The sequence below is a fragment of the Pangasianodon hypophthalmus genome, chromosome 3, assembly GCF_027358585.1.
Source record: "Pangasianodon hypophthalmus isolate fPanHyp1 chromosome 3, fPanHyp1.pri, whole genome shotgun sequence".
NCBI classification, from domain to species: domain Eukaryota; kingdom Metazoa; phylum Chordata; class Actinopteri; order Siluriformes; family Pangasiidae; genus Pangasianodon; species Pangasianodon hypophthalmus.
In genome coordinates, this window is record NC_069712.1 from 4,595,360 (window position 1) to 4,609,150 (window position 13,791).

At 36.7% G+C, this 13,791-nt stretch overlaps 2 protein-coding genes across 2 annotated transcripts; both read right to left on the bottom strand.

The window, feature by feature from the left end:
• Window positions 1-551: 551 nt before the first annotated feature.
• LOC117596921 (zinc finger protein 239-like) lies at window positions 552-5,953 on the bottom strand. Its single transcript, XM_034303191.2, has 2 exons — window positions 5,564-5,953; window positions 552-1,647 (listed from the first exon to the last, which is right to left on the bottom strand). The coding sequence occupies exons 1-2, from the start codon at window positions 5,684-5,686 to the stop codon at window positions 1,051-1,053; spliced, it is 720 nt and encodes a 239-aa protein (XP_034159082.2). The 5' UTR covers window positions 5,687-5,953; the 3' UTR covers window positions 552-1,050.
• A 3,904-nt stretch (window positions 5,954-9,857) lies between these two features.
• Window positions 9,858-12,491, bottom strand: LOC113542300 (zinc finger protein ZFP2-like). The gene is made up of 2 exons (XM_026939714.3): window positions 12,429-12,491; window positions 9,858-11,593 (listed from the first exon to the last, which is right to left on the bottom strand). The coding sequence occupies exon 2, from the start codon at window positions 11,585-11,587 to the stop codon at window positions 10,499-10,501; it is 1,089 nt and encodes a 362-aa protein (XP_026795515.3). The 5' UTR covers window positions 11,588-11,593; window positions 12,429-12,491; the 3' UTR covers window positions 9,858-10,498.
• Between the last annotated feature and the right edge of the window lie 1,300 nt (window positions 12,492-13,791).

Genomic DNA, 13,791 nt, shown 5'->3' on the forward strand with positions numbered 1-13,791 from the left:
GTGATTTACCAACAAGGACAACCCTTGAGAACAACCAGAATAAAAAGAAAAGCGATCCTCTTCTGGGTTACAGTGGATCGTGGGATTAGAAATAATTACATTTTACATTAATAGAGCAGTAGAAAAATGCAAACAGTACTAAGTTAAAAGGATGATCAGTATGAGCAGATGGTGAATAAGAGTCCTGGTGGCAATTGTTAGAAGGTACAACTCTACAGTGACTCTGTCAGATTTATTTATGTAGTCTCTTGTAGTTGTGTTTGTCTTATGCAGCACCTTGGTCCTGGAGGAAGCTTGTTATGTTTCACTACGTACTAACTAGCTGTATATGGTTGAAATGACAAACTCCACCTGACTTGTCCACATCACCATGAGTGACGCAAACACCACGTTCACAGGAAAGAAATCCTGCTCAAAAGAAACTCGTTTAGGTCGTGTTAATTCAGGTAGCTGTCTGGATGTACAATGCTGTTCTTTACCACTGAAGAGACACTTTATTACAGATACACTCCTAAGGAGAAAAAAAAAAAAAAACTCTGAATACCACTTCATTGATATTTTGAGAAAGCATTTATTATATATTATAGATAAATTTATAGCATCAAATAGTAGTGTGGGCAGGTGTACAAACCAGACTTGCTTATGTCCCCACTGTCACCAGTTTATTCTCTTCAAACGCACACAGTTACGCACACAGAAACAGAGTTTGAGGTTTCATTGGCAAAGATGAATGACTTAAAATGCAAAAATATATTTTTTTTTAAATAAGCCTTTTATATAACTACAGGTAATTACAGGTATTATTTAAAACTGTCAGTACAAACAGTACGACTACTGTAGCTAATCAAATTAATGTCACTAATTCAACTGTCTTGTGTATCTTGTGCAATCATTGGAGACTGCGAGTATAACGCCTGTGTTCTCTTTGTTCTTGAACCACTTTGTTCTGTAAAATTTTTCCAGCACTGTGAGCAGCACTATAGATAAAAACGTTACGACCAGGAATAATCAGTTAAAACATACATGGTTTCTTCTCTGTGTGTAGCTACACTATGAGCAGTGATACAATTTTTCTCTTTCATGAATGCGCTGATGACTTTTAAGATGACTATTTCGATTAAAACTCCTCCCACAGTCTGAGCAGTAATACGGTTTCACCCCAGTGTGAATGCGCTGGTGTTTTTTTAGTGTACTCTGGTGTGAAAAACTCCTCCCACACTGTAAACAGGAATACGGCTTCTCTCCTGTGTGAGTGTACTTGTGCTCCTTTAAAGTACTCTGGTGTGTAAAACTGATCCCACACTGTGAGCAGTAATATGGTTTCTCTCCCGTGTGAATGAACTGATGTCGTCTAAGATGATAGTTTCGTGTAAAACTCTTCCCGCACTCCGAGCAGTAATGCAGCTTCCCTCCTGTGTGAATGCGCCGGTGGCTTATTAGAGTACTGGGATGTGAAAAACTCATCCCGCACTGAGAGCAGATATATGGCTTCTCTCCTGTATGAACGACCCGATGTCGTTTAAGATAACAGTGTTGAGCAAAACCTTTCCCACACTCTGTGCAGAAGTGAATTCTCTTCTTGCCTGGAATTTCTGCAGGAATCCCACTGATTTTAGCATGAAGAGAACCAGGAGATGACGTTTCACTCTGTAGGAGAACAGCGGACAGAAGCAACAATGTTAGAACGTCCCAGAACAATGCATAGTAGACACCTTAGTTTTGCTAACAATGTGTCTTAAATGATCACCTTCTTATGTTTGCATCCTTACTAACCTCTTACGATCACATGTCGTGACTACTAGCCTAATATCAAAAACAAATAAGTGTATATACTAATCATCTGACAGCTTTACATGAACTTTTAATATCATTTTGTGCATCTTGGAAACAGAAAACAAAGAGAGGCAAGTAAATAAGCAATGTAAACATATGCTGATGAGATAACTTTGTGACTAGCATGCTAGCAGTGTTCAGGTATACATACAGCTCTCGCACACATACAGCTGTAATAAACTTGGCCACAGTAAAGGCTGTAAATATTACTACAGGGAGTGTTTAATATTCTTAATGTTCTTAATCATCTTTTATTTACTTTGTATACATTTCTCATATTATTGCTCAGGTGTTATTAAGCTGTAGAGATTTTTTTTTTAATAGCTAGAGCCTTTTTTTAAAAAAAAATTCATCTAGTGAAAAAAGTTTCAAGCTTATATCTAGTTATTTATTTGTTGGTTTCTGAGCATTTATTTAACGTCATCTGATGTCTGGACATACCCTGCCACACCAAAAATATGAAAAATATGGCCTTTCTAAAATCTATAGCCTATTTTTAAAGTCCAACTTCAAAGCATTGTTTCAAATGTAATATTCAAAAGTAATGTCACAGAGTATTTCTTAAGGAAGTAATATAAACATGACATTAGTAAAAGTAAAAAGTAAAAATGTGACATTTCCTTAAATAATTATTTCATTAAGGTGTTAAAAAGGTGCTAAAATTGTCTTGTAACATACACTGACATCCCATGTTTATCATTTGTTATGAAAAGCCAGGCAACTAACTGTGACGAATGATTTATATTTTCCTCCACAAAACAGACAACTGTATAGTCGATGATATCTTATATTTTTGATCTAACGATTAATGACTAATCTTGATGAGTAGGAATTTAAAGATGAGGGGGAGTTTTCTTTGACTTTTACTAGTTGGAGGTTGGGAACAATGGGCATCATTTATCAATCCTAAAGTTGTGTGTAAATGTTTGTGTAAGCCAAACCGAACCAATTTTGTCTGCCGGATTCACAAAAGTTTTGGAAATTATGATTTTTGATTATGATTTGTACTTATGTGTGTATGTTGATGACTGCCAAACACCCATCAATTATCAAGCACGTGCACTGCACAGCTCATTTGCATGTAGCGACGCCCATAAGACTCCATAAAAGTTCAAGTGCACAGACAGCTGTTGAGCATGAAACGACTGATCAGGGTAAAGCCTGAAAAACAGAAGTGGAAGTTATTTTGACTCGCTACTATGCCAATAAAAATATTTAATAGTATATAATAATAATAATAATAATAATAATTATTATTATTTAGAGTTTGAGGTTTCATTGGCAAAGATGAATGACTTTTTAAATAAATCTTTTATATAACTACAGGTAATTACAGGTATTATTTAAAACTGTCAGTATAAACAGTACAACTACTGTAGCTAATCAAATTAATGTCACTAATTCAACTGTCTTGTAATAATAATAATAATAATAATAATAATAATAATAATAATAATAATAAGATAGTGCTCAATCTTCCATCAGCTGAGGCATCTGTTTATGGCTCTGCGCAGACAGATCGGCCCATCCTACATTTATACAGTGCCATTTTTATTTGTCTTAATTTATTGTTTTTTTTCGTTGGCTAATGGTTAGAGAGTCGGACTTGTAAGCCGAAGGTCGTGCGTTTGAGTCTCGGGTCCAGCAGGGATTGTAGGTGGGGGAGTGAATGACCAGCGTCTTCCACCCTCAATACCACGACTGAGGTGAGACCCTTGAGCAAGGCACCGAACCCCCAACTGCTCCCCGGGCGCCGCAGAAAAAAAGGCTGCCCACTGCTCCGGGTGTGTGTTCACAGTGTGTGTGTGCACTGGGATGGGTTAAATGCAGAGCACAAATTCCAAGTATGGGTCACCATACTTGGCCACACGTCACGTCACGTCACTTCACTTCACTTTATAATTTATATTCTTTAACGCCAGTAATCTAATGACTGTTTTTCATTTACATTTACATTTATGGCATTTGGCAGACGCCCTTATCCAGAGCGACTTACAATTATCTCATTTATACAAGTAAGCAGTTGAGGGTTAAAGGCCCTGCTCAAAGGCCCAGCAGTGGCAGCTTGGTGGTGCTGGGATTCGAACTCTCGACCCCACAAAATTTTCTCAGTGCTATTCTCAGTGCCTGACCTAGTGAACCTGCATGAGGATGTGTTTTTGATGGAGACTCCAAAGCTCTTCTATAAGTCGCTCTTGATAAGATCGTCTGCTAAACGCTGTAAATGTAATAAAAATAAGCATTTTTAACTTGACAGTATAATTCATATATAAAAGTGCAGTAATCCATGCAGATTATATGAGCAGGAATAGAATACAAACATTTTTCTGAATTTACAGGATTTTCATGAATACCAAATGTCTTGTGTAAATGCTCGTACTAATGATTTTGCATATATCTGTTCATGTCCAGCTTGATAAATGAGGGCCATTGACTGTGTGTATGAGTGCACGTTGTGTTTTGACAGGAAGTCAATTCTGAAGCCAAAATGTCTCTGAGGTCCTCATGAGTTTTCCTCTCAAAAACAGGTGTTGAGTGTAAATGTTGACTGCTGTTTACCAGCATATTTTCAACTGATACCTTACATTAGCTAATTATACATACAGTCAGGTCCATAAGTATTTGGACAGTGACACAATTTTTGTAATTTTACCTCTGTATACCACCAAAGTGGATTTGAAATGAAGAAAAATCTATTGTCTGTTTAGTTCTTTCAGCCTAATGATGGCCTCCTTCACTTACATCGACACCTCTTTGGACTGCATAGTGAGAGTTCCTATGAACAGCTACCAAATGCAAATTCAACACCTCAAATCAACTCCAGACCTTTTATCTCCTTAACTTTCATGAAATAACAAGGTAACAGGCCACACCTGGCCACGAAACTGCTTATCCGTCAATTGTCCAATTACTTCTGAGCCTGTGAAAATGGAGGGACTCTGTAAAAATGGCTGTAATTCCTACACGGTTAATGCAACATTTTTTTGTTAATCCCCTTTGAATTTAATTGAAATCTACACTTCATTCACATCTTGATTGCTTCATTTCAAATCCATTGTGGAAAAATTGCCAAAATTGCATGAGTCATCACTATATGTGTGTGTGTGTGTGTGTGTGTATAGTAATGGTAGCTCAGTCAGTCATGACTCAAAGCCCTAAAATCTTTTCTAACCAACAGTAAAATCAATATACCTAAAATAACTATTTTACAGTTTTACATTTTATATATTAATTAATAACACAGCAAACTGTATAGTGAATGTTTTAGATTTAATTTGTGAATGTCTGTATGTTGATTGATCTAAAGCAAATATTTTATATACAGTATAACACATTTTTAAGGTAAGTTTATTTCTGATGCTGTACACAGCCATGTTGATTAGATGTCACTCTGTAAACAGGGAAGGGACTTAGCAGTTTAGAAATTAGTTAAGATTATTAAGTTAAGAAATTTTAAACTTTGCTCTTCAGGTGTGCCTCACTGTCAGTCCGGTCGACTCTACTGCGCATGCGCTGACTCCAAGGTCTGCACTGCGCAGACTCGGGCGCCATTTTTTTTTCAAGATGGCGACTCCCATTTCGAAAAAGGCTTCAAAACAACTGTAATAGTAAATGCCGTTATGTTGTCCTCTCGTATGTACAGTCATTGGCTTACAAGTTGCGATTGCGAGTCAAATGCAGCGAAAGCAAAAGTGTGTGTGTGTGTGTGTGTGTGTGTGTACAGTCTTACTTGTTGTTGTTGTTGTTGCGGTTCGACACTTTGAAGCGTGTTTGTACTCTCTGAATGAGCGCCTTTAGAAGAGTTGTCCTTGTGCATATTGCAGCTTGATCGGTCTTTACTGCGCGTCTTCATGAATACTTGCAGTCTACAGGTTACTCTGTCCCTGAATACACTTCCTGACAAACTTCAGGTGGAGTTTCAACTCGCGGAGATCCGGTATGGAAGTGTCCAATCCACGTCCCGATTTGCAATGCGCATGCGCGTACATTTGATTCTACTTTTCGACGCTACATGGTCCGTATCGCGAATGTGTGTATTTTTACGACAGTACAGCACATTTTGTGGCACTTCGAAATAAACTTTACATCTTATGTTTGCATGTTGCGACCAATGACAATGGGTCTGATTGTGTGCCTATTGTGATTTGGAGCTACTTGTAATTCCATCACCAAAGTTAGAAAGATTTTATATATATATATATATATATATATATATATACACACACACACACAGTGGATATTTCTCAGTATACATGCTTGTATATCTGTAAAACTCTTCCCACACTGTGAGCAACAACAGGGCTTCTCTCATCTGTGAATGCACTGATATTCTCTGAGAATACCACTGAGAGTAAAACTCCTTTCACACTCTGAGCACTGATATGGCCTCCCTCCTGTGTGAATGTGTTTGTCTTCTTAGCGTTTCTAACTATGAAAAACTCTCCCCACGGTGGTGTGGCTTCTCTCCTGTGTGAATGCGCAGGTGGTGTTTGAGACCACGCTTGTGTGCAAAATTCTTCCCACACTGTGAGCAGTAGTGAATTCTCTCTTTGCCCATTTCTGCACAAATCCCTCTGTGGTGATTTTTAGCATGAAGAGAACCAGACAATGACTTTTCACCTTGTAGCAGAACAGTAGATCAAGCAACAATCGTAGAAAGATTTAGGTCCCATAACAATACATTTTACATAGATGGCCTTTTCATACGTCTCAGTGCATCTTGCCTGACTGATCTCACCAACACATTTCTTGACTACCATTAGCCTAATGTCAAAACTCAAATGATAAACTACACTATATGGCCAAAAGTTTGTGGACATGTGACCATAACATTCATACAGCATGTGCTTGTTGACCATCCCATTCCAGATTTATTCCCCCTTTGCTGTTATTATAACCTCCACTCTTCTGGGAAGGCTTCCCACTAGATTTTGGGGCGTGGCTATGGGGATTTGTGTTCATTCAGCTACAAGAGCATTAGTGAGATCAGGCACTGATGTTGGGTGAGGAGATCAGGGGGGCAGTCACTGTTCCAGTTCATCCCAAAGGTGTTCAGTGGGGTTGAGGTCAGGGCTCTGTGCAGGACATTGAGTTCTTCCACTCCAACCTGCAAAACATGTCTTCATGTGATGACAGTGTGCACAGGAGCATTGTCATGCTGGAACAAGTTTGTGCCCTTTAATTACAGTGAAGGGAAACTGTAATGTTATAGCCTATAAAGACATTTTATACAATTGTTTGCGATCTTGCACTGTTTCCTGAATAAACAATTAGGTGCTTTTTTTCAGCTAAAAATCATGTGCTTTATTCATCAATCACACAAACAGAAACTGAAAAGAGGCAAGTAAATAAACAAAGTAAAACTCAAGATGAAGAGATTAGTCACTATATAGAAGCAGCATGATATCAGTGTTCAGCATACAGCTCCCACAAACATAGAGCTCCCAAACAGAAACAGCTGTTACACCCATACAGATGTAACAGAGTTGACCACAGTACATATGATTATAATGTTACCATTGCAGAGAACGTATAAAGTTTTTAATGTAGAATCTCCTTTTATTTATATGAACATCTCAGATTATTGTCTCATTAAGCTGTAGAGAAGATATTTCAGCTTGTATCATCTATTGCTACAGCACTTGTTAAAATGAGTCCATATACTTTATATATGGTATAGATAGAGTTAATTAACATACAAAGAAACACATTTTGTTAATTGCAAAGTCACAGTAAATGTATTAATGTATTAAATGTATTACTACAGAGTGTCTTCTTCTGAGGACAAAGACACCGGATAGTCCAACAACAGGGCATTTCACAGTCATTAGCCAACTATTACCACCCCATTATTTGAGTTTGGGGTGTGGTGGGTGGGTCAATTAAAGATATGCAAAGTGACTGCATGGATTTTTCCTGGGTAGGAAGAGCAAAAAAAAAAAAAAAAAAAAACAGTATTTAATAAATAACTCTAAATGTATAAGATTCACACCAAAAATTCTGCTTCTTCCCTGTCTCATATTTTACAAAATGGCACAGGATTATAAGAGCACAAACTAGTAAGCCTAAGACACAACACATTTATAGCAGAATGTAGCCAACCACAACTGAGAAAATACTGTAGTATTTAGTGAAAATGAAAAGGAGCAAACTTTGACACTGCTGCACACATTCCCAACCACCGACAAATGTGCAAATACATGAATCTTTTGTGAAAATACAGAGGAGTTCGAGTCCAAAACTTACCACTGTAAATAGGACATAATTTGGGATTTACCAGATGGAGGAATTTACTTGGATCACAAAGAAGAAATATAAGATCAACCTAATTATTTATAAGAACACATTATTGTGAATAAATCAATAAAAATGAATCTGAACTATATATTAATATACATAGCCGTTTAAACATACTTAAAATATTGATTAAAGCTGGACTTATAAATTCACCAGAGAAACTTTCACTACTTTTTCACTAAAGGTTCCTTAAGTTTTTACTAGTAATGCTTTATGTTCTGGTAGAGAAGCAATCCCAGCCAGAGACTTTCTTAAGTATGATTCTGTGGCCATGGCTTAACTCTTTACCAGAGGCCAAAGAGTGGAATTTCTGCTTGTTTTGAGCATGCCTGTTTTCAGCATTGAATTTATTTGTGATGTCACACTTCACAGCAGTGATTAATGGCTTATATGAAAGTAGACACTCAGGGCTTTAAGAATTTGCAGTTTTTCAAAGTATTTCTTTTTTTAACCTAGACTACTAGGCTTAAATGTTATACTTTTATCGTGGCAGTGTTTTCTATCAAAAAAGCTTTAGTTGTGCTGTACATTTTATCTCTGTACCAGTTTTATTGTGGAAATGTGTGAGTTGTTTGCCCAGCAGGGCTCACACCCCTCCGATTTTCCCCTGGCCCTGCTCACCAGCAGCTAAACAAAGTCATGATACTCTACACACAGAAACCTAACAGTGTCTTTATTAGTCTTATAACAGACTTGCAGCAATAAAATAATTTGTTTGTATATGCTGATTGAAAATGCCTGACAAGTCAATTTCCATTCCACTGGGAGCCACTATTTTTACAGCACAGAATTAAATTTACAAAGAAAGTAGATTTTTTCTTTTTTTTTCATGAATCATATTCCCATATTTTTACAGCTCACGCACACACTAACACCTAAATCCAGTTTTGTGTAGTCAATTCATCTACTGGCATTCTGGGAGGTGGGAGGAAACTGGAGAACCCAGAGGAAACCTAGTTAAAGATAGTCAGGACACATACAGGAACCCAAGCTCAGGATTGAACTGGGGACCTTGGATATGTGATACTACCCTCTGCACCTTATTTGCACAATATTGATCAAAATTTAAAGCATTTTCCAATGTGAATCTTATCCAACGTTACACACTTCACACTAGAACTCAAACATGCTATGTAACATTTATTTTAATCACATTTACAGCCAGGAAAAAAAACATGTACAGAGGGTGCTTCTCAGTATTGATATTTGTGTGTCTTTGCCTGACATAATCATTAATATCACCTAAGTTCCATTGCAATACTCAATAACACAAATACCAAGGACGGTTGTCCTGGTATTTGTGTTCTTGATTCTGGATGTGTTCTTGATTCTCCCCAAATATCGAGGATGCTTTGCACGGTGACTTGCCAACAAGAACAAACATTAAGAGCAACCACACTCTAAAGAAAACATCACATTTTCTGGGTTACAGTGAATAGTGGGAATATTTATATAATTACATTATACATTTGTAGAACAGCAGGAAATGCAAACATTGCTAAGTTTGTGTTAAAAGGATGTCTATTATAAGCATATGAGGTGAATAAGAGTCCTGGCATAAAAACATGACAGTATTTATGATTACATCAGCAGTTGTTAGAATGTACTAATGTACAATGTCTAGGTCAGATTATCCACTGAAACAATAATGTGATCACCATGAAGTCATCCTGCTTGAAACTTATTTGGGTTGTGTTACTTCATAGCTGTAAAGATGTGTCATACTGTTCCCTACCACAGAAGAAACATTTTATTGCAGATATACCTCTAAGAAAAAACACTGAAGACTTCTTAACAGATGTTTCAGAAAGCATTTGAATCAGTTTCACCTGCAAACTATAAAATAAAAGGGTTTCAAATAGTAGTGTGGACAAACTAGGTTTATCATGTCACCAGTTTAAGTTAGGCATACATTTTAAGGAAATAAACATGTAAAGAATTTGTCATTTCATCCACATATATGTGACTTAATATGCAAAGAAATCAACTTCTTTTTGTGCATAAACCTCTTCTATACCTACTTGTAACTTGTATTACTTAAATATGTCAGAATAACTAGTACTAATCACTGTAGCTAATCAAATCAGTCACTAATTTAGTTTTCTTGTGCCTCTGCCATGTCTTGCTACTTCTCCTCAGGCAGCAGATGTTACCATCATATGTCAAAATCATCACTGCAGATTCCACATAAAATATTTTCCATGCTGCAAGTATACAGTATGTCTTCTCTCACGAGTAAATGTTCTGGTGTCTTTTAGAACTACTTTGTTGTGTAAAACTTTTCCAACACACTGAGCATTAATATACTGTAGGTTCTTATGTATGAATGCGCTAATGTTATTTGTGTTCACGTCCAACACTATGAGCACTATAATGGTGTTTCTCTAGTGTGAATGAGCTGATGATTTTTAAGATTACTATTCCGAGTGAAACTCTTCCCACACTGTGAGCAGTGATATGGCTTCTCTCCTGTGTGAATGCGCTGATGTGTTTTGAGACTGCATCGTTGTGTAAAGCGCTTCCCACACTGTGAGCAGCGATACGGCTTCTCTCCTGCATGAGTGCGCTGGTGTGTTTTGAGAGTACTCAGTCGTGTATAACATTTCCCACACTGTGAGCAGCAATATGGCTTCCCATCTGTGTGAATGTGCTGGTGTGATTTAAAGCTAGCTTGGTTTGTAAAACTTTTCCCACACTGTGAACACTGATACGGCTTCTCTCTTGTGTGAATGAGCTGATGTCTTTTAAGATGACTATTCTGAGTAAAACTCTTCCCACACTGCGGACAGTAATACGGTTTCTCTCCTGTGTGAACGAGCTGATGTTTTATGAGATTATCCTTCAGTGCAAAAGATTTCCCACACTTTGAGCAGGAATGTGGCTTCTCTCCTGTGTGAACGCGCTGGTGTTTTCTGAAACTACATAGAATTGTAAAACTTTTCCCACATTGTGAGCAGCAATATGGTTTCTCTCCTGTGTGAATGCGCTGGTGAACTATGAGAGTTTTCTGCTGTGAAAAACTCTTTCCGCACTCCGAGCAGTGATACGGCTTCTCTCCTGTGTGAATGCGCTGGTGTATCTTGAGATTACTCAGGAGTGTAAAACTCTTTCCACACTGTGAGCAGCAATATGGCTTTTCTCCTGTGTGAATGCGCTGGTGGTTTTTTAAAGTACTTTGTTGTGTAAAACTCATCCCACACTCTGAGCACTGATATGGTTTTTCTCCTGTGTGAATCCGTTTGTGTTTTTTGAGAGTACTCAAGCGTGCGAAACTTTTCCCACACTCTGAGCAGTTGTGTGCTTTCGCTCTTCCGTGGATTTGATAGTGTTGGTGAAGATAGCTCTTTTTAGCGAAACTCTTCCCACACAGTGAGCAGTAGTGAATTCTCTCCTTGCCAATTTCTGCATGATTCCTTCTGCGACGGTGTTTAGCACCAAGAGAAGCAGACGATGACATTTCACTCTGTAGCAGAACAGTAGACAAAAGCACCAATCTTAGAAAGTTTTAAGCCCCATAGCAATGCATTTTAGATATCTGGCAACAATGCATCTCAAAGTGATTGGATCAAAAGCAGCCAGTTGAAATGGATAGACGTTATGGATAGATCTTCACTGTTCTCTTATGATCACATTCATGACTACTAGCCACAACACTACTAGTCTAATTTAAAAAAAAAAAAAACAATAAAATAAGTGTATATGAACAAGTGCTATTTGTAGCCATCAAACAGTGTCTCCTGTTTAAAACATTAAGCATTCAGTCTGGTTGATGGTTGGTATTTTGTGCGGCTCTTCCTCTGCTAAACACCTCTAATGTACGTTATTCATCAGTCACAGAAACCTTTTAAAAACTGGTCCAAATATAATGAAAAGAGTCTCAAGCTCATATCTGGTTATTTTATTTATTATTGCATGGTTTCTGACCATTTAGAGTCTTGATAGCTGTAATATAACTTAATTTCCTTTAGCAACACTATCCAATGGCACTGTCATTTCCAATAATGTTGCGGATATAGAGTCATTATTATGGTGCCTATATTATTATTATTATTATACTATATTATATTATTATTAAATCACATTTATAACCTGGAATCTGGTACAATATGGATATCAGTTGTAGACAGATAACTTTTATTTTTTTTCAGTATATACACTTGGTTATGCACCTATTATTCATCTATGGTTATAGATAGTTGTAAGTTTATTACTATACAAAAGAAGCAAATTTTGTAAATTGCAACGTCATTGTAAATATTTAATTATTTATTTATTTAAAGAAAGAAAGAAAGACTTACCAAGTGGAAACGAGCTGAGATGATATATTTTTAATCGCAGTATCTTCACAACAGTCTTCTGTCCAAGAGACTAAAATAAGAGTACAGAGTGTCTTCTTAATATATATGTGAGGGAAAAGACACATGATAATCCAACAACAGAGCATTTAACAGTCATTAACCATCCATTAGTGCCTCATCATCTAAGTCATTTGTCTAGAGTCTGGAACCATTTGGTCAATTAAGGATATGCAAAGAAGTCCGTGACTGGATGGAATTTCCCCCTATTAGGGTAGGGGGAACTAAAAAAAATAGGTATGTTACTCTAAACGTGCAAGATTCCCTCTAAAACTTCTCCTTCATTGTTTGATCAGGATATAACATGCTGTATCATGTTTTATCAAGTGGAGTAGGATTATAGTTGGACAAATATATAAGACACAGCACATTTGTTTCAATGGCAGAATACAAGCAAACACAAGTCTGAAAAAACTATAATACCATAATGTTTTGTGAAAATTAAGAAGGATAAACTTTGTTATTTACATTTACTGTATTTGGCAGACACCCTTATCCAGAGCGACTTACAGAAGTGCTTTAAAGCCTCTATCAATAAATACATCCTCATACTAGGTCACAGAATAAGAGTATTATCAGTCTCTATGCCATAATTACTGCACACGCCCACAAACCCTTTTGTGAAAATACAGAAAAGTTTGAGTGCAACACAAGTGTTGCCTCTGTTAATTAGCTGCTATGTATGTGTGTACTAGTCCTTTTTGAATGCTTTAGAGCAAAACACCCGAGACTTTTTGTAATGTGACTTTATTGTTTCAAACAATGTGTCTGTATGTGTTTTTGTAATTAATCTGGAATTAAGTGTTTCCATACTATATTCCAAAATCAAAGCTAAAAGAATCTTGAAAACATGTTGAATAATTCATCATATCATTCACTCTATTTGAAGCCATCATTTTAAATATTTATAATGTTTTAGAATTATTAATAAATACTATTTCCAATATACTGTATGTAATCTATATACAGATAGTATGAATTTGGTCTATATGGTTATACGGTACATGTAATAGTACCATTGAGTCTTTACCTAAATAGATGATTGTGGTACTATATTCAGTCAGTTTGTTAGTTAAATGGCTTTATCTCAGCCCAAAGATTTGTCTACAGCAAATTGGCCAAGATGCCAAGAACATTGAAGTAAATTGAAGAAAACTTGACTAAAGTATTAGCAATTTGTAGCACTAGTATTAAATAATTTAGCGATACTTACTAGGTCTACTAGATTATCACTAAATGGAATCGTGTTAAAGTTGCCTGATATATTTACAATTATAATATAGCACATGAGTAATTCTAAAAGTGT